Source organism: Salvelinus alpinus, chromosome 24 (genome assembly GCF_045679555.1).
Source record: "Salvelinus alpinus chromosome 24, SLU_Salpinus.1, whole genome shotgun sequence".
Lineage (NCBI taxonomy): Eukaryota > Metazoa > Chordata > Actinopteri > Salmoniformes > Salmonidae > Salvelinus > Salvelinus alpinus.
In genome coordinates, this window is record NC_092109.1 from 3,573,879 (window position 1) to 3,599,033 (window position 25,155).

The following is a 25,155-nucleotide window of genomic DNA, read 5'->3' on the forward strand; positions in this document are numbered from 1 at the left end:
ACCCATGTGGATGTTACAGTCAGTGGAGACCAGATAGGAGCAATAAACGTTTTGAGAGTTCAGCAACACAGATAAACTTAATTGACAAGTGGCTCAGCCGGTGAGTTGTACTATAAAGTTTTTAAGCACAGGAGGCACTTAAACTTACTTTGGATGTGAAATCAGGAGACCATTTGGCGATAGTGCTGTTGGAGGGGTCTGGAACCGGTGGCCAGATCTTCTTGATTATCCTACATAGAAAACAACAGTGGGGTTTGAAATTATTGACATCCTTGATAAAGATGAGCAAAAATGACTGTATACAATAAATCATTCAAATACTGAGCTATATTGTGTCGACAAATTTTGGTAAATTATAGTCTTTTATACTAATACAATTGTTCCGAGATAAATATTTTGTTTACCAAGTAATACTTAAAAAAAATAAAAAAAGAATAATATTCAGTTAGGCCCTTCTACTGCCAATGTTTGTGTATGGAGATTGCATGGCTGTGTGCTCGATTATATACACCTGTCAGCAATGGGTGTGGCTTAAATAGCCAAATCCACTCATTTGAAGCGGTGCCCACATATACTTTTGTATATATAGTGTGTTTGGCCCATTGGAATCAAAGTAAAATCACAGTATTGAATCGCAATACATATTGTATCGGTACCTAAGTATCGAGATAATATCGTAATGCGAGATTCCTGGCAATTCCCAGCCATACTTGTACCTGTACATCAAACATAGTGATCATAATCGTTGACACTGTATATGACATGAGTTTTATGATATGGAAATGTGAAGTTCACATTTGGATGGGTGTTTAGCCTGCTTTTATGACATCAAAGTGGTATTTATTACAATCCTCAACATCTTTCAAAATACATAAAGTCCTCTTAATTTAAAGCATTTCCCTCAGATAACAAAACATATGCAAAAGTTTCCCAATCAGTGGGAGGGATGGGGGCAACTTCTTGTTGCATGCGGTGCTCAAGTTCAGAGCAGCTGCCAGTCAACCTGACCTCTGACATTTATAGCATGTTACTGTACAGCCAGTGCGTTCCAATTTAGGCTCTTATCAGTGCACAAATCTGACATTTTCAACCTACGGGTACACAAAATATCTTTCTCTGAGCAATTGTATTAGTATAAAATAATATAATTTCATTTTGCATTTGCATACAATATAGCTCAGTATTTACGCAAATGATTTACTTAATATTGTCATCTTCGCTAATCTTTATCAAGGGTGTCAATTTCGGACACCACAATATAGGATGCATCCCAAATGGCAACCTATTCCCTATGGGCCCTGGTCAAAAGTAGTACACTATAAAGGGAATAGGGTGCCATTTGCGACGAGGCTTTAGTGTCACACACTAGTCTTACCTTGTATTAACAATAGTGATGGCTGTTGTCCAATTGACAAGGGCGCTAGGGATAAGAGTCTCTACATAGACATTCCTATGTTTTTCCTTGGTAAACTGAGTGGAGCCATACTTGTGAACATGACACGAAGTTTAACTTAACTATTTTTCCGTCTCAAAATGGCTACTAGTACTAACGTTACTTTTTCCTTGTTTAGACAGAGACCGACTGATGTGTGATCGGAAGCATACTCCCCAGCAGTAACGCATCAGCGAGCGAGCATGTTTGAACTAATCTGCTAGAGTTTATTTTTAATGTCCTTCGATAAACATTTTTTGCTGAGTAACTATAGTCAAAAGTGCAATTGTGCAAGAATATTAAATGCGTTTTTGACTCATGGTGGAAAGAGTAAAAAAAAAAAAAAAAGAGAAAAAGTCTGGATTTAATAACAATTACTTTGTGTTACTCAAACCGGAGTAAATGCTCTTACAATTGAACATCACACTTCAGCCATTTTAAAACATCCAAATCTAAAATGTAGAGACATTTTAGATTTTCATACAATTCAAGAGTGTAGTTGAGACTTACGAGTCCATTTTGTAAATGCAGCAGAGCATGGTCAGCACTACGGAAAACAGGAAGCTGATGCACACAGACACCACGATGGCTTCTATCTGCCCGGAAGCTGAGGAATAGACACACAGAACTAGAATGGACATTGGGAAGCTAGCAACATGCCTTAAAATCGACCATGTTGGTCAAGAAAAATGTCCTTCTAGAAACTGTGGACTAACACGGGTTGGAGATACAGTAACTGTACAACTAAAATAGACTACAACAAAAAGGAGAATAGACAAAAGGGCACAATGAATAGGTTGAAGTAGCGACTACCAAATGTATTTGGTGCATTGGGTGTTCAGGACTGCTACTTTGAAAAAGCTTTACTGGGACACGTTACAAAATATGAAAATATATTACTGGAATACAAAATATATAGAAATATATTGAAAAGTTCTAGGATGGAACATACTGTATATACAGTACCAGTCAAAAGTTGACACACCTACTCATTCAAAGGATTTCTTTATTTTGAAAAAATGTCTACATTGTAGAATGATAGGGAAGACATCAACACTATGAAATAACACATATCATGAATCATGTAGTAACCAAAAAAGTGTTAAACACATCAAAATATATTTTATATTTGAGATTGTTCAAAGTAGCCATGTGGCTCCTTTGAAGAATCTAAAATAACTTATTTTGATTTGTTTAACACTTTTTTGGCTACTAAATTATTCCATATGTGTTAAACCCTTGAATGAGTGGGTGTGTCCAAACATTTGACTGGTACTGTATACACAAAGTGCAGTCAGAAACTATTCAGACTCCTTGACTTTTTCCACATTTTGTTACATTACAGCGTTTTTCTAATATGAATTACATACATTTTCCCCTCATCAATATACACACAATACCCTATAATGACAAAGTGAAAACAGGTTTTTAGAAATGTTATTTACAAAAGTATTCAGACCCTTTCCTATGAGATGTGAAATTGAGCTCAGGTGAATCTTGCTTCCATTGATCATCCTTGAGATATTTCTCCAACTTGGAGTCCACCTGTGGTAAATTCAATTGGTTGGACATGATTTGTAAAGGCACACACCTGTTTATACAAGGTCCCACAAGTTGACAGTGCATGTCAGAGCAAAAACCAAGCCATGAGGTCAAAGGAATTGTCCATAGAGCTCCGAGACAGGATCGTGTCAAGGCACAGGTCCTCAGCAAAAGCCCACTTGGAGTTTGACAACAGGCGCCTAAAGACTCTCAGACCATGAGAAACCAAGCTTGAATTATTTGGCCTGAATGCCAAGTGTCACGTCAGGAGGAAACCTGGCACCATCCATACGGTGAAGCATGGTGGTGGCAGCATCATGCTGTGGTAATGTTTTTCAGCAGCAGGAACTGGGAGACTAGTCAGGATCGAGGGAAAGATGAACGGAGCAAAGTACAGTGAGATTCTTGATGAAAACCTGCTCCAGAGCACTCAGGACCTCAGACTGGGGCGAAGGATCACCTTCCAACAGGACAACAACCCTAAGCACACAGCCAAAACAACACAGGAGTGGCTTCGGGACAAGTCTCTGAATGTCCTTGAGTGGCCCAGCCAGAGCCTGGACTTTAACCCGATCTAACATCTCTGGAGAGACCTGAAATTAGCTTTGCATCGACGCTCCCCATCCAACCCGACAGAGCTTAAGAGGATCTGCAGAGAATAATGTGAGAAACTCCCCAAATACAGGCATGCCATGCTTGTAGCATCATACCCAAGAAGACTTGAGGTTGTAATCACTGCCAAAGGTGCTTTTTCTTATAACTAGGCAAGTCAGTTAAGACTTAGGAACAGTGAGTTAACTGCCTTGTTCAGGGGCAGAACGACAGATTATTGCCTTGTCAGCTCGGGAATTCGATCTTGCAACCTTTCGGTTACTTAGTCCAACGCTCTAACCACTAGGCTACCTGCCGCCTCTTCAATAAAGTACTGAGCAAAGGGTCTAAATACTTATGCAAATGTAATAGGTTTTTATTTGTAATAAACTTCCACAAATTTCAGTTTTTGCTTTGTCATTATGAGGTATTGTGTGTAGATTGATGAGGGAAAAACATACATTTAATACATTTTAGAATAAGTCTAATGTCACAAAATGTGGAAAAAGTCAAGGGGTCTGAATAATTTCAGAATGCACCATATACACACTCTATACCTTATATCATGAAGTGTTCAGTTAACAATGCTTCACTCACCATACATCAGAGTATTGAATGACAGGTCCGAGCTGTTTGTAGAGCCTTGTACTGTAGATGCCATGACCCGCACCACATACTTGCTGTTGCTGGCCATGCGCTTCACAGTGTAAGAATAGGTGTCGTTAGAGACAACTATTGCTGAAAAAAAAACAAAGAAATTTGTACAATTTTTTAATTTTTTATTGCAGCTGTAAATGTTTAGGTTGGACAAAAAAACAACATATACTGTACTTAAAAATATCAGTACCGACAAGTACTGCACTTACAAATACCAGTACTTGCAAATACTTACTGGTATTTTCAAATAGCAGTAAAGGTCCAACTATAGCCAAAGAAACACATTCATAAAGAGGTATGATTGTGTAGTAATGTCTACAAGGGGTGGTTCCTTACAGTGTTCCTTGCCCCCTGTGATGAAGAAGATGGTGTAGTTGGTGATGAACCCTCGCTGTTTGTCTAGTGGAATCTCCATCCACTCCAGCTCAGCGTCGTTTCTCCCTGTCCGCCTCACTTTCACAGAGGGACCCTCCAGAGGAACTGCATCAACCAGAACAGGTGGTGAAAAAAATATGTTATTAACATTATTCGGCGATGTCATTTACAAAATAGCCTCCAACACTCTACTCAACAAATTGGATGCAGTCTATCACAGGGCCGTCCGTTTTGTCACCAAAGCCCCATATACTACCCACCACTGCGACCTGTACGCTCTCGTTGGCTGGCCCTCGCTTCATACTCGTCGCCAAACCCACTGGCTCCAGGTCATCTACAAGTCTCTGCTAGGTAAAGCCTTGGACGTTAAAGCGTTGGACTAGTAACCGAAAGGTTGCAAGATCGAATCCCCGAGCTGACAAGGTAAAAATCTGTTGTTCTGCCCATGAACAAGGCAACTATAGGTATACTTAACCCACTGTTCCTAGGCCATCATTGAAAATAAGAATTTGTTCTTAACTGATTTGTCTAGTTAAATAAAGGTTAAAAAAATATTTAAAAAATGAATTAGGTCCAGGAATAGTCTTAAGCTGTGTCCGGGAAACCGCCACTATAGGTATATTACACAGAAAATACTGTGTATACTTTACAGTAGTTCAGTGACTAGTACTATTTCTTACCTCCTTGTTCCAGAAAGGCTGCTATGGTCAATGGCTTCCCAGTCCACCCAGAGTACATGGGAAACACAGATATATTGTAGCGATTGAACTTCTGAAGGTTACCTTGATTGGGAAAATTAGACATAAGACAGTACAATAAGGTTTGGATTTATTTGATCCCTGTGACCCGTTTACCAATACAGTCAACATTACGGATGAGTTCCACACAAGTTTTTCCAGAATCAAATCAGTTGATGGGTGTCACTTACATTGTATTTTAATCGAACCCAACCCTAGTCAACATAAGACATCAAAACCAGCAGAAAGACAACCAAAGAGTTTATAGCCAAACTACAAGACAATACTCAGCATGTGTGTCTCCTTCTTACCTTTAATGGCTGCCGTCCTAGTATGCCTACGTTCTCTCTGCCAGTCCATAGCGCCATCGCTGACAGACACCCACTCCAGTATGTACTCCGTCACCTCGGACCTGTAGGGCTCCCCCGTGGCCGTCACATTGGGGGGCTGCCATTTCACCCACAGCCTCCCCTGCTGGGTAAACCAGCTGAGCGATTCCACCGAAGGGGGCTCTGAAATACACAGCACACACAAATACAACGTGACACCATGATATGAGCATCTCAATGCTTTACGAACACAAATATGCAGAACACGTGAGATACGTGAACCATTTACATCAATATACTGTAGTCTCTCCTGACACACATTCGTATAAATACACTGCTCAAAAAAATAAAGGGAACACTTAAACAACACAATGTAACTCCAAGTCAATCACACTTCTGTGAAATCAAACTGTCCACTTAGGAAGCAACACTGATTGACAATACATTTCACATGCTGTTGTGCAAATGGAATAGACAAAAGGTGGAAATTATAGGCAATTAGCAAGACACCCCCAATAAAGGAGTGGTTCTGCAGGTGGTGACCACAGACCACCACCTATGCTTCCTGGCTGATGTTTTGGTCACTTTTGAATGCTGGCGGTGCTTTCACTCTAGTGGTAGCATGAGACGGAGTCTACAACCCACACAAGTGGCTCAGGTAGTGCAGGTCATCCAGGATGGCACATCAATGCGAGCTGTGGCAAGAAGGTTTGCTCTGTCTGTCAGCGTAGTGTCCAGAGCATGGAGGCGCTACCAGGAGACAGGTCAGTACATCAGGAGACGTGGAGTAGGCCGTAGAAGGGCAACAACCCAGCAGCAGGACCGCTACCTCCGCCTTTGTGCAAGGAGGAGCACTGCCAGAGCCCTGCAAAATGACCCAAAATGACCTACAACTGAACCAATGACTCCCACTGGTGAAACACTAGGCGATATCACAGAAAACCCGCCTCAGTTCGCAGGTACTGAAACGGTTGCCACACGGGGACGCGGTGGTGACTGACAGGCCTCGACAGCCACTGAGCATTTTGAAGCACAAACACACCAGGAGATTTGGTTGAAAGGTTACAGCCAATCTGATCTTTTCGTTTGTGCCTTGGATACCAACACCAACCCTTGGTGGGGTGTGGGTATACAAAAGGGGGGGGGGGGGGGAGAACTAGCCCAGACCCATGATGAGCCTTAACGAGGGGGGGTTGAGACTACGTGCAACACTGTACGAGGCCGCCAGGGCAAAAAAACAAATCTAGTTGTAAACTTCCCCATGAGAACAGAGTTAGAACACTTTCCACCTCCAAAACAAATGGAAACAATAACCATTCCTTGCCATGTGTTGTTTCAACTATAATGCAACTAGTAAAATGCTTTAATCATGTGTTCTGGTAGGAGAACATTTCAGAATAAAAATCGGTAAGATAACTGGCCCCCCTTGAGTACCAGTATCAATGTCGGCACAGTCAGTCCAGCCAAAATCAGTAAGAAGGTTAGAGACCTCACAAGTCAAATTGCTATTGATAATAGCGACAGAGTTAGTAGTCTCTCAGATTGCAACACGTAGAAAGGAATCTCCAGAACACTCTTGTGGGTTAACACACACGCCACTAATAAATAAAACCCTCCATTCAGGAGGAAAGTTATCAAAAGTCATGAACCATGATCACACCGCGTATGACTCAGTGCTAGTTCAGTGCTTATAGAGTACTTCCGTCGTGAGGTTAGCTCCTCCAAGGATAACATAGCTACGACTCCTTCATACCCATCACCACTACAATAGTGTAAGACACATTGACGTGTAGTAAAACTACTACAGGCCCCCTTTGCATATGATTTGAGGTAAACATCAGTTCTTAGGCATTGACATGAAAATAATCTGATGGCGTCAGACTCATTCTGGTTAGGGAATTTTCATTGAATCATGTTAGTAACCAATGTATAATCTATTCTGTGTGAGTATTTAGTTAGTTAGTAAATAAATAATTAAGCCAATTTGTGTATGGCTGATTCATCATGGAGACTAGGGTTCATGCAGATTTGAAGTCAACGGCGTTCAGAATTAGACTGATGAGGTAATAATGGTAATTAATGGATGACTGTTATAACGATATATTTATATATAAACTCCGCAAAATAGAAACATCCCCTTTTCAGGACCCTGTCTTTCAAAGAATTTGTAAAAATCCCAATAACTTCACAGATCTTCATTGTAAAGGGTTTAAACACTGTTTCCCATGTTTGTTCAATGACACAAACAATTAATAAACACCTGTGGAACGGTCGTAAAGACACTAACAGCTTACAGACGGTAGGCAATTAAGGTCACAGTTATGAAAACTAAGGATACTAAAGAGGGCTTTCTGCTGACTCTGAAAAACACAAAAAGAAAGAAACAAGAAACAAAATAAAGATGCCCAAAGTCCCAGCTCATCTGCGTGAAAGTGCCTTAGGCATGCTGCAAGGAGGCATGAGGACTGCAGATGTGGCCAGGGCAATAAATTGCAATGTCCGTACTGTGAGACGCCTAAGACAGAGCTACAGAGAGACAGGACGGACAGCTGATCGTCCTCACAGTGGCAGACCGTGTGTAACAACGCCAGCACAGGATCGGTACATCCGAACATCACACCTGTGGGACAGGTACAGGATGGCAACAACAACTGCCCGAGTTACACCAGAAACACACAATCCCTCCATCAGTGCTCAGACTGTCCGCAATAGGCTGAACTAAGGGCTTGTAGGCCTGCTGTAAGGCAGGTCCTCACCAGACATCACCGGCAACAACGTCGCCTATAGGCACAAACCCACCGTCGCTGGACCAGACAGGATTGGAAAAAAGTGCTCTTGACTGACGAGTTGCGGTTTTGTCTCACCAGGGGTGATGGTTGGATTCGCGTTTATCGTCGAAGGAATGAGCGTTATACCGAGTCCTGTACTCTGGAGCGGGATAGATTTGGAGGTGGAGGGTCCGTCATGGTCTGGGGCGGTGTGTCACAGCATCATCGGACTGAGCTTGTTGTCATTGCAGGCAACCTCAACACTGTGCGTCCCAGGGAAGACATCCCCCTCCCTCATGTGGTACCCTTCCTGCAGGTTCATCCTGACATGACCCTCCAGCATGACAATACCACCACCCATACTGCTCGTTCTGTGCGTGATTTCCTGCAAGACAGGAAGGTCAGTGTTCTGTCAAGGCCAGCGAAGAGCCCGGATCATGTCTGGGACCTGTTGGATCGGAGGGTGAGGGCTAGGGCCATTCCACCCAGAAATGTCCGGGAACTTGCAGGTGCCTTGGTGGAAGAGTGGGGTAACATCTCACAGCAAGAACTGGCAACTCTGGTGCAGTCCATGAGGACTGTACTTAATGCAGCTGGTGGCCACACCAGATACTGACTTACTTTTGATTTTGACCCCCCCGATTTTGACCCCCCCCTTTGTTCAGGGAAAAATTATACATTTTCTGTTAGTCACATGTCTGTGGAACTTGTTCAGTTTATGTCTCACTTGTTCAGTTTATGTCTCAGTTGTTGAATCTTGTTATGTTCATACAAATATTTACACATTAAGTTTGCTGAAAATAAACGCAGTTGACAGTGAGAAGACGTTTCTTTTTTTGGTGAGTTTATATTTAGTCAACTACTCACCACATTTTATGCACTGCAGTGCTAGCTAGCTGTAGCTTATGCTTTCAGTACTATATTAATTCTCTGATCCTTTGATCAAGTGGACAACATGTCAATTCATGCTGCAAGGAGAACGTCCTCCGGAAGTTGGCATAATTACTGTGTATGTCTATGGAAGGGAGTGAGAACAACGAGCCTCGTAGGTTTTGTATTGAAGTCAATGTACCCAGAGGAGGACAGAAACTAGCTGTCCTCCAGCTACACCATGGTGTAACTGTGCTTTTGAGCCTACTGTAGACCATCGCAAAACAGTGCGTTTTAATCAATTATTTGGTAACGTGAATATATTTAGTATAGTTTTATGAAAAAAGGTTAACTTTTTTAATGTTTCATTATTTTCATAAAATTCACTGAGGATGGTCCTCCCCTTCCTCCTCTACGAAGCCTCCACTGATGTACTTGATAGTGAAATAATTTTTTTATTAATGCTATTGAAATTGTGAAATTTTTCCAATGACTCAAGAGTATAATTTACCTGCTTATGAAATTGAGCACATTTATAGATAGTCAACTTTGAATTAGAATGTAATTGAAACTGTACAGCCTATGGACTGTTTGATGTCAGTCATCATTGGACTACCTGTGCTGGAGGACATCTGCAAGTCAGCTGAAGATGAATGGGCTGTATAACATAATGGGGTTTATCACAATGTGTAGCCTGATAGACACTTCAACCATTGATCAGAGTTATTGATCCTCTAGCTTTTACGTCACAAAGAAATGGATGGTCCAGTTTTCAAAGATAGTGGTTTCATTCTGCTTTTGTACACACAAAGATCAGTCGATAGATTTGATTAATCTTGTTTCTTCTCTGGATTTGCCTCCCTCCCCTACAATTTCTAGAAAGCTGACCACTCTGATTGGTCCCAGAAACCGATGGGTTGAGCCAGAGCTGGCCCATATATGACTTTATAAATGTGATACTCTGGTTAAAGACGATCCAAATGCAGATTATTTTGTTTTGTATAATACCCCTCATATTGAAGTTACAAAAAACAAATTCTAGATGGCAGATTCATACTGAATGTATGTAGCGATTGAAAGAGCAGCGAAATTAAATTCAGGGTGAGTCGTCAGGCAAGGGTAAAGTAAGCAGACAGGCTGGTTTTAATTCAGATCAAGCGTTTACCTTCTATACACTCATAACAGATGACTACACAACTTTATTTATGGAGTTTAAAAGTACTCAGACCCCTTGACTTTTTCCACATTTGTAATGTTGTTACAGCCTTATTCTAAAATGTATTAAATACAACAAAAAATCCTCAGCTAATCTACACACAATACCCTAAAATGACAAAGCATGAACAGGTTTTTTAGAAATGTTTGTAAAATGTATAAAAAAAAATTATATATAAATATTTACATAAGTACTCAGACCCTTTTCTATGAGACTCGAAATTGAGTTCAGGTGCATACTGTTTCCATTTATCCTTGATGTTTCTACAACTTGGAGTCCACCTGTGGTAAATTCAGCAAAAACCAAGCAATGAGGTTCAAGGAATTTCCTGTAGAGCTCCAAGACAGGATTGTGTCGAGGCACAAATCTGGGGAAGGGTACCAAAAAAATCTGCAGTCACCAAGTTTGGAACCACCAAGACTCTTCCTAGAGCTGGCCATCCAGCCAAACTGAGCAATCGTGGGAGAAGGGCCTTGGTCAGGGAGGTGACCAAGAACCCGAAGGTCACTCTGACAGAGCTCCAGAGTTCCTCTGTGGAGATGGGAGAACCTTCCAGAAGGACAACCATCTCTGCAGCGCTCTACCAATCAGGCCTTTATGGTAGAGTGGCCAGACGGAAGCCACTCCTCTGTAAAAGGTATATGACAGCCCGCATGAAGTTTGCCAAAAGGCACCTAAAGACTCTCAGACCATGAGAAACCAGATTCTCTGGTCTCATGAAACCAAGCTTGAACTATTTGGCCTGAATGCCAAGTGTCACGTCAGGAGGAAACCTGGCACCATCCCTATGGTGAAGCATGGTGGTGGCAGTATCATGCTGTGGTAATGTTTTTCAGCAGCAGGAACTGGGAGACTAGTCAGGATCTAGGGAATGATGAACAGAGCAAAGTACAGAGAGATCCTTGATGAAAAACTGCTCCAAAGTGCTCAGGACCTCAGACAGTAATCACAGCCAAAAGTGCTTCAGCAAAGTACTGAGTAAAGGGTTTGAATACTTATGTAAATGTGATCGTTTTTTAAATGTTATACATTTGCTTAGTCATTAAGAGGAATTGTGTAGTTTGATGAGGGGAAAAAACAATATAATCAATTTTAGAAGAAGGCTGTAATGTAACAATGTGTAAATAGTCGAGGGGTCTGAATACTTTCCGAATGCACTGTATAAAGTTAAATATTGTTGGTTGGATTGGGAATTTTGGGGGTGGTTGCCTTTGGCTACAGCCCTGTGTGTGTGCCTTGACGGTAGGTAAGGAAGTGAGTTATTATATCAAATCGCAATTGCAACCATTGTAAAGTACAGTTCATCAGAACAGTCTATAAATTATTCACACGATAAAACAATCTTGGAGAATTAAAGCAAAAATGGCGATGTGTTCTCCACATATAATGTGCACCAAACTCGTAACTCCCAATAATTTTTTGTTGTAAAACAGCAATTGTTTAGTGAGGTGTGAATATCTAACCCAGAATGCAGTCGTTATGAACTTTTGTGATGCTGTGTCTATCAATGTTGAAATAACTTTCTCTCTTACTGAAAAATTGCCTTTTTGGAGATATTCGGTTTCCATCAGAGAGCGACGATATACACTGAACAAACATAAACACAACATGTAAAGTGTTGGTCCCATGTTTCATGAGCTGAAATAAAAGATCCCAGAAATGTTCCATATACACGAAAAGCTTAGAGATAACGTGACGAGATCCTGAGGCCCATTGTCGTGCCATTCATCCGCCGCCATCACCTCATGTTTCAGCATTAAATCTAGAATCGGCTTCCTGTTTCGCAACAAAGCATCCCTCACTCATGCTGCCTAACATACCCTTGTAAAACTGACTATCCTACCGATCCTTGACTTCGGTGATGTCATTTACAAAATAGCCTCCAACACTCTACTCAGCAAATTGGATGTAGTCTATCACAGGGCCATCCGTTTTGTCACCAAAGCCCCATATACTACCCACCACTGCGACCTATCTGCTCTCGTTGGCTGGCCCTCGTTTCATATTCGTTGCCAAACCAACTGGCTCCAGGTCATCTATAAGTCTTTGCTAGGTAAAGCCCCGCCTTATCTCAGCTCACTGGTTACCATAGCAGCACCCACCCGTAGCACGCGCTCCAGCAGGTATGTTTCACTGGTCACCCCAAAGCCAACTCCTCATTTGGCCGCATTTCCTTCCAGTTCTCTGACTGGAACGAATTGCAAAAATCACTGAAGCTGGAGACTTAGATCTCCCTCACTAACTTTAAGCATCAGCTGTCATAGCAGCTTACCGATCATTGCACCTGTACATAGCCCAACTATAAATAACCCATCTGTAAATACTACCTCATCCCCATTTGTAAATAGCCCACCCAACTCCCTCATGCCCATACGGTTATTTATTTTTTTGCTCCTTTGCACCCCAGTATCTCTACTTGCACATTCATCTTCTGCACATCCATCACTCGTGTTTAATTGCTAAATTGTAATTATTTCACCACTATGGCCTATATATTTCCTTATCTCCCTAATCTTACTACATTTGCACACACTGTATGTAGACGTTTCTATTGTGTTATTGACTGTATGTTTGTTTATCCCATGTGTAACTCTGTGTTTGTGTCGCACTGCTTTGCTCCATCTTAGCCAGGTCGCAGTTGCAAATGAGAACTTGTTCTACCTGGTTTACCTGGTTAAATAAAGCTGACATAAAAATAAATAATGCACGGACCGAATGTCGCAAGGATCTGTACACAATTCCTGGAAGCTAAAAATGTCCCAATTCTTCCACGTTCTGCATACTCAACAGACATGTCACCCATTGAGCATGTTTGGGATGCTCTCCAGTGTGTTCCAGTTCGCGCCAATATCCAGCAACATCGCACAGCAATAAGACAACATTCCACAGTCCACAATCAACAGCCTGATCAAATCTATGCGAAGGAGATGTATTGCGCTGCATGAGGAAAATGGTGCACACCAGATACTGACTGTTTTTTTTTTTAAATCCATGCCCATACCAACAGATGCATATCTGTATTCCCAGTCATGTGAAATACATAGATTAGGGCTTAATACATTTATTTACATTGACTGATTTCCTTATGAACTGGAACTGTAATCTTTGAAATTGTTGCATTTATATTTTTGTTCAGTATATTATTACCAAACATTGTTCATAATCATTGGTAAGATTGAGAAGGAGGTATGAGTGTAACACCATAGTGTATAGCTGACAAGGTCAACATACCGTGTGTCAATTCTGGGATGACCAAAGACGCTTGGGGAGACTCGCCAACAGAATTCCAGGCCTTCAATTCAATGAGGCCTCTTCTCTTGTCAGACCAGGGAATCTGGTAAAGGGGGATAATTTTCCTCTCTTGCGACCTAGAATCCAGGTCAGAGTCGTTGACCGCCACAGTCTCCCAGTTCCCATCTTGGATCTTGATGCTGTAGCCCCGTATCCTTCCATTGGACTCCACTGGATCCTGTAGTAGGGAAAAGAAGAAGGCAACAATCAATCACCTGTTATTATTCAAGCCGTAGATAGAGCTGATAATAAATCAGTAGTATAGAGAACAACAGTGTGAGTCATACAGTAATACCCATAAAACTTAGCGGTCAAACACGGAAATGGTTCCAATAATTTTTTCACCATACACTTTCACATTTGGGATTTTATAACCTTTTCAAATAAGGTATTTCATATAGGGTTACCCTAGCATAACGTTTTGAGAACCATGTAAATCTCTCTCGGACATGGTGACTTTTATGAATATTTTCACCTGTGGATGGCCTAAAAAAAATTCAATTTTTGATTTGCCAAATCTTTCAATACATTGTTGAACATAATATACTTAATGGGCAAATCAAAGTTCCAGAGTGGGATCTCTGCTAGGTTTACAAATATTATTCAATATTCATGTTTATTTTTTATATTCATAAATTAAATGTACAAAACAAGTTGTTGAAACCAAAATACAGAGCAAACAAAGCTTCATATGACACCAATGTTTGCTTTGCAGCACCTACAGATGAAACACAATGGAGTCTTAAAGGAGTGCTGTGTAAGGCCAAAATGTCATATTTTATGCCAACTTTTAACTTTTAGATACAAATGTCAAATATACACTGAACAAAAATATGAAAATGCAACATGTAAAGTGTTGGTCCCATGTTCATTGAGCTGGGAATTGTTTTTTATTTCTCTCAAATTTTGTGCACAAAAGCAAGTGAGCATATCTCTTTTATCAAGACAATCTATCTACCTGACAAGTGTGGCATATCAATAAGCTGATTAAACAGCATGATTATTACACTGGTGCACCTTGTGCTGGGGACAATACATGGCCACTCTAAAATGTGCAATTGTATCACAACACAATGCCACAGATGTCTCAAGTTGAGGGAGAGTGAAATTGGCATGCTGACTGCAGGAATGTCCACAAAAGCTGTTGCAAGATAATTGAATGTTCATTTCTCTACCATGAGCCGCCTCCAACGTCATTTTAGAGAAAGACTTACAACTGCAGACCACGTGTATGGCGCTGTGTGGGCAAGCGGTTTGCTGATGTCAACGTTGTGAACAGAGTGCCCCATGGTGGCGGTGGGGTTATGGTAAGGGCAGGCATAAGCTACGGACAACAAACACAATTCCATTTTATTGATAGCAATTTGAATGCACAGAGATACCGTGATGAGATACTGAGGCCCATTGTCGTGCCATTCATCCGCCGCCATCACCTCATGTTTCAGCATAATGCTGCAAGTCCCCATGTCCCAAGGATCTGTACATGAATCCTGGTAGCTGAAAATGTCCCAGTTCTTCCATGGCCTGCATACTCACCAGACATGTCAGTAATTGAGCATGTTTGGGATGCTCTGGATCGACATGTACAACAGCATGTTCCAGTTCCAACCAATATCCAGCAACTTCGCACAGCCTTTGAAGAGGAGTGGGTCAACATTCCACAATCTACAATCAACAGCCTGATCAACTCTATACGAAGGAGAAGTGCCGCGCTGCATGAGGCAAATGGTGGTCATACCAAATACTGACTGGTTTTCTGATCGCCAAAACTACTTTTTATTTTTATGGTGTCTGTGACCAACATATACATATCTTTATTCCCAGTCATGTGAAATCCATATATTAGTGCTTTTTGTTCAGTATACGTCAACAATCCTTATCCAAAAGGACACTTCTATGGATTATATTTTGTGAAAATCAGTCCTTTTATGGCTGGGTTTTGTGAGGAATCACTCGTTTGTAACTCACTCAATAAAAATCACAATATGCTGTTTACATTGTGTCATTTGTGCTGGTCCAATTTGTATAATGGAAAAGCAGAAAAATCTGTGCACTCTCACAGTGTAATTATGGTTGCTTTTCAATGTCCCAGGATTGTGGCATTGATTAATAAATAATTGAATATTTACTTCAAGTCAGGTGTTATGTATAAAAAGGCATATGTAGGCATTATTTACTATTTTGAATGAAAAAAATAAAAAAATTCAATTGTTGAGAGTTAATGTGTTTGACGTGATTGATAGGTGACTAGGGGGATTCTTGTCAAATAAATATGCTTATTCATGGTTATGGATACATTCTGCATTGAGTTTCTGGCTTTGAATCTGCAAAAGAACATGTCAACAAGTTACTTCTGAATTGCTTGAATACAGCAGTACATTCTGACAGCATGAATTGAAATAGATTTTACCTCGTTCATATAGTTGGCAGACAGTGTGTGTGATTAAATATTAGACCTGTACTGGCTGAAGGAGAAGGGGATCTGGTCAAATAAGCTAATTTCCTGCAATACTACACTTTTTGCCATGGGGTAGAGAGAAGAGAAAAAAAAAATCAGCCGTTTTATAGCACATCTCATGCTTTTGTTCACGTTTTGCTTGGAGTCTGAGGGAACATTTAGCAGTTTTAAAGCTAATTTTCTACTATTTTACACATTTTGCCATGAGGCTGAAATAAGATTTTGCCGTTTTAAAGCGAATATCCTGCAATTCTACACATTTTGCTATTATATGCTATCTGGGGGTCCCCCCGACCTCCAGGATGGGGGCCCCGGGACACGTGCCCGTTCGGTTATTGGGCCCTGCATTCAATCATAACAAACAAGTGCATCAGTGAGTACAGCAAGTTAAGCAAAGATAGCATTGCTATGGAGGGAATGACATTAAGTTGAACTTCTCCCCTCCTGACTGACTCGCCATCTCAAGATGGTCAGCTAATTCAGTTCCAAGTGTAGGCTAAAGCCTGCGCTGATCTTGTGTTTAACCAATGACAGCAAATAGCTAGCATAGCTTGGTGATAGCTGCAGCTAGCTATCATATCTAGCCGATATACATTTTTGGCAAGATAGCAGTAGCCAGTGTCTGGAATGTGTTTCATAAGACAATTCGCTACAAAAGTAGCTTGTAACTTAGTTTTAATGTTTTGTCACGTCATGTGTCTGCTAAATGTATATTTATTTATCTTGCTTTGTTTGCTCTTTTCCATACTATGTCTATCTCTGATAAGCTACCCAGGAAAAGGCTGAAACATAGCCCATAATAATATATGTTGCCTTAGAAATAAGGTTAATGAAATCAATAACATGCTAACATCAGATAACATTCATACACTACTGGTCAAAAGTTTTAGTACACCTACTCATTCAAGGGTTTTTGTTTATTTTTACTATATTGTAGAATAATAGTGAAGACGTCAAAACTATGAAATAACACATATGCAATCCTGTAGTAATTCAAAATGTGTTATTTATTTTATATTTGACAAAGAATTCCTGTATGGACCTCGCTTTGTGCACGGGGGCATTGTCATGCTGAAAAATGAAAGGGCCTTCCCCTTAACTGTTGCCACAAAGTTGGAAGCACAGAATAGTCTAGAATCATGGGGCAGCAGGTAGCCTAGTGGTTAGAGCGTTGGAATTGTAACGGAAAGGTTGCAAGATCGAATCTCCGAGCTGACAAGGTAAAAATCTGTCGTTCTGCCCCTGAACAAGGCAGTTAACCTACTGTTCCTAGGCCGTCATTGAAAATAAGAATTTGTTCTGAACTGACTTGCCTAGTTAAATGTAGCATTAAGATTTCCCTTCACTGGAACTAAGGGGCCTAGCCCGAACCATGAAAAACAGCCCCAGACCATTATTCCTCCTCCTCCAGACTTTACAATTGGCACTATGCATTGAGGCAGGTAGTGTTCCCCTGGCATCTGTAAAACCCCAGATTCATCCATCCAGATGGTAAAGTGTGATTCATCACTTCAGAGAATGCGACTCCACTGCTTCAGAGTCCAATGGCGGTGAGCTTTACACCACTCGACATGGTGCACATGGTGATCTTAGGCTTGTGCTCGGCTATGGAAACTAGCGTTTCCACTTCACAATAACAGCACATACAGTTGCAGGGCAGAAATTCAACTAACTTGTTGGAAAGGTGTAATCCTACGACGGTGCCACATTGAAAGTCACTGAGCTCTTCAGTAAGGCCATTCTACTGCCAATGTTTGTCTATGGAGATTGCATGGCTGCATGCTTGATGTTATACACCTGTCAACAACGGTTGTGGAGTATAGAGCCAAAACAACAAAAATTGTGTCAGTAATGTTGTAAGTATTTTGAGCTTTACGATGGATGATGATCCAATTATTTCACTGATGTGACTGTTGTTTAACTTGCTTTGAACAATGGACACACACAATAACATGATTTGATTGCAAACTTCTCCGGAGAGCTAACACTTTGCATTTTGATTACATACCTGTATCCCGGGGATCCAATTCTAATCTGTCCGAGACAATCTCCCAAACTGTGCTTTTAGATCGCAGTGATATAATTTAGCTTGAAAGCGTCGGCAGGCTCTTAAAAAGAGCATGATGTGCTTTCAGAACTACAATTATCACTCTCCCATTCGTCTTGTCTCATTTCCTTAACAAAAAGAGGCAGTGAAAACAAACTTGCATTACTTTGCACACTATTCTGTATGAAAGAGGAATCTTGCTGCCTAAATGGCTATAAGAGGAAGGTGGGGAAAACCAAATACATTTTGGGTCAAAACTCACCATTTCCTATAAACTGTATAGATACTTTCGATGTGGATTCAATGTTGTGCTCCCAGTGACATGTAAACTATTATTGTGAGATATACAGCACCAGTCAAAAGTTAGAACACACCTACTCATTCAAGTGTTTTTCTTTATTTTTTACTATTTTCTACACTGTAGAATAACAGCGAAGACATTAAAACATGTTGTAACCCCAAAAAAGTATTAAACAAATCAAAATATATTATTTATATTTGAGATTCTTCAAAGTAGCCACCCTTTGCCTTGACAGCTTTGCACACTCTTGGCACTCTCTCAACCAGCTTCATGAAGTAGTCACCTGGAATGCATTTCAATTAACAAGTGTGGAATTTGTGGAATTTCTTTCCTTCTTAATGCATTTGAGCCAATCAGTTGTGTTGTGACAAAGTAGGGGTGGTAGAAGATAGCAGAAGATAGCCCTATTTGGTAAAAGACCAAGTCCATATTATGGCAAAAACAGCTCAAATAAGCAAAGAGAAACAACAGTCCATCATTACTTTAAGACATGAAGGTCAGACAATCCAGAGAATTTCAAGGACTTTGAAAGTTTCTTCAAGTGCAGTCGCAAAAACCATTAAGCACTATGATGAAACTGGTTCTCATGAGGACCGGCAGAGGAATGGAAGACCCATAGTTACCTCTGCTGCAAAGGATAAGTTCATTAGAGTTACCAGCGTCAGAAATTGCAGCCCAAATAAATGCTTCACAGAGTTCAAGTAACAGACATCTAAACATCAACTATTCAGAGGAGACTGTGTGAATCAGGCCTTCATGGTCAAATTGCTGCAAAGAAACCACTACCAAAAAGACACCAATAATAAGAAGAGACTTGCTTGGGCCAAGAAAAACAAGCAATGGACATTAGACCGGTGGAAATTTGTCCTTTGGTCTGGTGTCCAAGTTGGAGATTTTTGAATTCGACCGCCGTGTCTTTGTGAGACGTGGTGTGGGTAAACGGATGATCTCCGCATGTGTATTTCCCACCGTAAAGCATGGAGGATTAGGTGTTCTGGTGTGGGGGTGCTTTGCTGGTGACACCGTCTGTGATTTATTTCGAATTCAAGGCATACTTAACTAGCATTGGCTACCACAGCATTCTGCAACGATATGCCATCCCATCTGGTTTGGGCTTAGTGGAACTATCATTTGTTTTTCAACAGGACAATGACCCAACACACCTCCAGGCTGTGTAAGGGCTATTTTAACAAGGAGAGTGATGGAGTGCTGCATCAGATGACAAACACTTTTTTGGTTACTACATGATTCCATGTGTTATTTAATAGTTTTGATGTCTTCACTATTATTCTACAATGTAGAAAATATAAAAATATATTTAAAAAATACCTTTGTATGAGTAGGTGTTCTAAAAATTGACCGGTAGTGTATATTAGCCATTTCTGAGACTCCGAACCAATTGTGCTATAGTTAGTTTTTTCGCGTTATTTGTACATAATGTTTCTGCCACCGTCTCGTACGACCAAAAATAGCTTCTGGATATCAGGACAGCGATTACTCACCGCGTAATGGACAAAGATTTTTTCTTTAACAAGTTGGACGTGAAGGATTTACCTCAGACACCCGACAAGGGCCCGTCATTCGCATGAAGAAGAGATATCAGGGACGTAGGTCGGGGTGCCTTGTAAGGATCCAACGCGAGTGGGTAATCTTCCTCTACCATCAGTCCTATTAGCCAACGTGCAATCATTGGATAATACAATGGAGGAGCTCCGATCAAGACTATCCTACCAACGGGACATTAAAAACTGTAATATTTGTTTCACTGAGTCCTGGCTGAACGACGACATGGATAAGATACAGCTGGCTGGGTTTTCCGTGCATCGGCAAGACAGAACAGCTACCTCCGGTAAGACAAGGGGTGGCGGTCTGTGTCTATTTGTAAATAACAGCTGGTGCACAAAATCAAGTATTAAGGAAGTCTCAAGATTTTCCTAGCCTGCGGTAGAGTATCTCATGATAAGCTGTAGAGCACACTATCTACCAAGGGAGTTCATCTATATTTATCGTAGCTGTCTATTTACCACCACAAACCGATGCTGGCACTAAGACCGCAATCAACGAGTTGAATAAGTCCATAAGCAAATAAGAAAATGCTCATCCAGAGGTGGCGCTCCTGGTGGCTGGGGACTTTAACGCAGGGAAACTTAAATCCGTTTCACCTAATTTGATGACGGTTAGGCCGTCACTGTAAAAAATGATTTGTTCTTAACCGACTTGCCTAGTTAAATAAAATGAATTCTACCAGCATGATACATGTGCAACCACCTTTACTCCACACACAGACGCGTACAAAGCTCTCCGTCACCCTCCATTTGGCAAATCTGACCATAACTCTTATCCTCCTGATTCCTGCTTACAAGCTAAATCTAAAGCAGGAAGTACAAGTGACTCGCTCAAAACTGAAGTGGTCAGATGACGCAGATGCTAAGCTACAGGACTGCTTTGCTAGCACAGACTAGAATATGTTTTGCGATTCTTCCGATGGCATTATTTATTTTTAAAAAGTATTTCACCTTTATTTAACCAGGTAGGCCAGTTGAGAACAAGTTCTCATTTACAACAGCAACCTGGCCAAGATAAAGCAAAGCAGTGCGACAAAAACACCACAAGAGTTACACATGGGATAAACAAAAGTACAGTCAATAACACAATATAAAAATCTGTATACAGTGTGTGCAAATTAAGTAAGGAGGTAAGGCAATAAATAGGTTAATAGTGGTGAAGTAATTACAATTTAGCAATTTACACTGGAGTGATATATGTGCAGATCTGGATGTGCAAGTAGAAATACTGGTGTGCAAAAGAGCAGAAAAACAAAAACAAAATATGGGGATGAGGTAGGTAGTTGGATGGGCTAATCACAGATGGGCTGTGTACAGCTGCAGTGATCAGTAAGCTGTTCTGACAGCTGACACTTAAAGTTAGTGAGGGAGATATAAGTCTCCAACTTCAGTGATTTTTCCATTGACGAGTACACCACATCCGTCACTGGCTTCATCAATAAGTGCATCGATGAAGTTGTCCCCACAGTACCGTACGTACCCCAACCGGAAGCCATGGATTACTGGCAACATCCGCATTGAGCTAAAGGGTAGAGCTACCGCTTTCAAGGAGCGGTACTCTAACCCGGATGCTTATAAGAAATCCCACTATGCCCTCCGACAAACCATCAAAACAGACAAAGCGTCAATTCAGGACTAAGATTGAATCGTATTACACCGGCTCCGACGCTCGACGGATGTGGCAGGGCTAACAAAGTATTATGGACTACAAATACAAAGGGAAGCAGACACGAGCTGCCCAGTCACACGAGCCTACAAGATGAGCTAAATGACTTCTATGCTCGCTTCGAGGCAAGCAACACTGAAGCATGCATGAGAGCAACCGGTTAACCTGCCTAAATGACTACCGACCCATAGCACTCACGTCTGTAGCCATGAAGGGCTTTGAAAGGCTGGTCATGGCTCACATCAACACCATTATCCCAGAAACCCTAGACCCACTCCCTAGACCCGCCTCATCAGATCCACAGATAATGCAATCTCTATTGCACTCCACACTGCCCTTTCCCACCTGGACAAAAGGAACACCTACATGAGAATGCTGTTCATTGACTACAGCTCAGCCTTCAACACTATAGTACCTCAAAGCTCATCAATAAGCTAAGGACCCTGGGACTAAACACCTCCCTCTGCAACAAGATCCTGGACTTCCTGACGGGCCACCCCCAGGTGGTAAGGGTAGATAACACATCTGCCACGCTGATCCTTAACACTGGGGCCCCTCATGGGTGCGTGCTCAGCCCCCTCCTGTACTCCCTGTTCACCCATGACTGCATGGCCAATGCACGACTCCAACACCATCATTAACTTTGCAGACCAAAGTAGTAGACCTGATCACAGACAACAAGACAGCCTATAGGGAGGAAGTCAGAGACCTGGCAGTGTGGTGCCAGGATAACAACCCCTTTCTCAACGTGATCAAGACAAAGGAGATGATTGTGGACTACCAGAAAAGGAGGACTGACCACGCCCCCCTTCTCATCAACAGTGCTGTAGTGGAACAGGTAGAGAGCTTCAAGTTCCTTGGTGTCAACATCACCAACGAACTATCATGTTCCAAACACACCAAGACAATCGTGAAGAGGGCACGACATTGCCTATTCTCAGGAGACTGAAAATGGGCCCTGGCATGGGTCCTCAAAGTTATTTAGCTGCACCATCGAGAGCATCCTGACTGGTTGCATAACCGCCTGGTATGGCAACTGCTCGGCCTACGATGACAAGGCTCTACAGTCGTGGCCAAATGTTTTGAGAATGACACAAATAGTAATTTTCACAAAGTTTGCTGCTTCAGTGTCCTTAGATATTTTTGTCAGATGTTACTATGGAATACTGAAGTATAATTACAAGCATTTCATAAGTGCCAAAGGCACTTATGAAATGGCAATTACATGAAAAGGCAATTACATGAAATTGATGCAAAGAGTCAATATTTGCAGTGTTGACCCTTCTTTTTCAAGACCTCTGCAATCCGCCCTGGCATGCTGTCAATTCACTTCTGGGCCACATCCTGACTGATGGCAGCCCATTCTTGCATAATGTTTGTCCACCTGCCTCTTGAGGATTGACCACAAGTTCTCAATGGGATTAAGGTCTGGGGAGTTTGCTGGCCATGGACCCAAAATATCAATGTTTTGTTCCCCGAGCCACTTAGTTATCACTTTTGCCTTATGGCAAGGTGCTCCATCATGCTGAAAAGGGCATTGTTCGTCACCAAACTGTTCCTGGATGGTTGGGAGAAGTTGCTCTCGGAGGATGTGTTGGTATCATTCTTTATTCATGGCTGTGTTCTTAGGCAAAATTGTGAGTGAGCCCACTCCCTTGGCTGAGAAGCAACCCCACACATGAATGGTCTCAGGATGCTTTACTGTTGGCATGGCACAGGACTGATGGTAGCGCTCACCTTGTCTTCTGAGGACAAGCTTTTTTCCGGATGCCCCAAACAATCGGAAAGGGGATTCATCAGAGAAAATGACTTCACCCCAGTCCTCAGCAGTCCAATCCTTGTACCTTTTGCAGAATATCAGTCTGTCCCTGATGTTTTTCCTGGAGAGAAGTAGCTTCTTTGCTACTCTTCTTGACACCAGGCCATCCTCCAAAAGTCTTCGCCTCACTGTGCGTGCAGATGCACTCACACCTGCCTGCTGCCATTCCTGAGCAAGCTCTGTACTGGTGGTGCCCCGATCACGCAGCTGAATCAACTTTAGGAGACGGTCCTGGCGCTTGCTGGACTTTCTTGGGCGCCCTGAAGCCTTCTTCACAACAATTGAACCGCTCTCCTTGAAGTTCTTGATGATCCGATAAATGTTTGATTTAGGTGCAATCTTACTGGCAGCACTATCTAGCACTAGAAGAACAATGATTCCAAGCACCACCCTCCTTTTGAAGCTTCCAGTCTGTTATTCGAACTCAATCAGCATGACTGAGTGATCTCCAGCCTTGTCCTCGTCAACACTCACACCTGTGTTAACGAGAGAATCATTGACCTGATGTCAGCTGGTCCTTTTGTGGCATGGCTGAAATGCAGTGGAAATGTTTTTGGGGGGATTCAGCTCATTTGCATGGCAAAGAGGGACTTTGCAATTAATTGCAATTCATCTGATCACTCTTCATAACATTCTGGAGTATATACAAATTGACACCATACAAACTGAGGCAGCAGACTGAAAATTAATATTTATGTCATTCTCAAAACTTTTTGCCACGACTGTTTAGAGGGTAGTGCGTACGGCCCTAAAAATCAACCTGTCCACTCAAGAGGAAGCTTCTCACTGTAACCAGTGTCTAATCTGGTTCAGGTTATTAATCAACCTACCAGGGTGTTTGCAAACAAGATCATCCACATGTATCGATCACATTTGACTAATACTGTAGAACTTTTTTCTAAAGCTGTAGCCGTACCCATTTGATGCAGTGATCACAATATAGTGGCTATTACATACACCTTAGCCAAATACATTTGAACTCAAACTCAGTTTCACAATTCCTGACACTTAATCCCAGTAAAAATTAACCCCGTTTTAGGTCAGTTAGGATTACCACTTTATTTTAAGAATGTGAAATGTCAGAATAATAGTAGCTGTCAGGAGGAATTCACCCAACTTATTGTGGGAAGCTTGTGGAAGTCTAGCGGAAACATTTGACCCAAGTTAAACAATTTAAAGGCAATACTACCAAATACTAATTGAGTGTATGTAAACTTCTGACCCACTGGGAATGTGATGAAAGGAATAAAAGCTGAAATAAATAATTCTCTACTATTATTCTGACAATTCACATTCTTAAAATAAAGTGGTGATCCTAACTGACCTAAGACAGGGTTAATTTTTACTGGGATTAAATGTCAGGAATTGTGAAAAACTGAGTTTAAATGTAGTTGGCTAAGGTGTATGTAAACTTCCGACTTCAACTGTAGCTCTGCTTGCAGTGATAATGACTATCAAAATGTACATAACCAGATATATAACCAGCAGTCT

General features: G+C 41.5%; 1 protein-coding gene across 1 annotated transcript in view; it reads right to left on the reverse strand.

The window, feature by feature from the left end:
- LOC139552017 (interleukin-6 receptor subunit beta-like) overlaps positions 1-25,155 on the reverse strand; it is a 60,132-nt gene that overhangs the window by 13,200 nt on the left and 21,777 nt on the right. The window contains exons 9-15 of the mRNA XM_071363352.1: positions 13,749-13,986; positions 5,646-5,846; positions 5,278-5,379; positions 4,559-4,702; positions 4,163-4,303; positions 1,943-2,039; positions 149-230 (exon numbers count right to left, since the gene is read on the reverse strand). Of these exons, the coding sequence (XP_071219453.1) occupies positions 149-230; positions 1,943-2,039; positions 4,163-4,303; positions 4,559-4,702; positions 5,278-5,379; positions 5,646-5,846; positions 13,749-13,986 (1,005 nt within the window). The remainder of the gene's footprint in view (positions 1-148; positions 231-1,942; positions 2,040-4,162; positions 4,304-4,558; positions 4,703-5,277; positions 5,380-5,645; positions 5,847-13,748; positions 13,987-25,155) is intronic.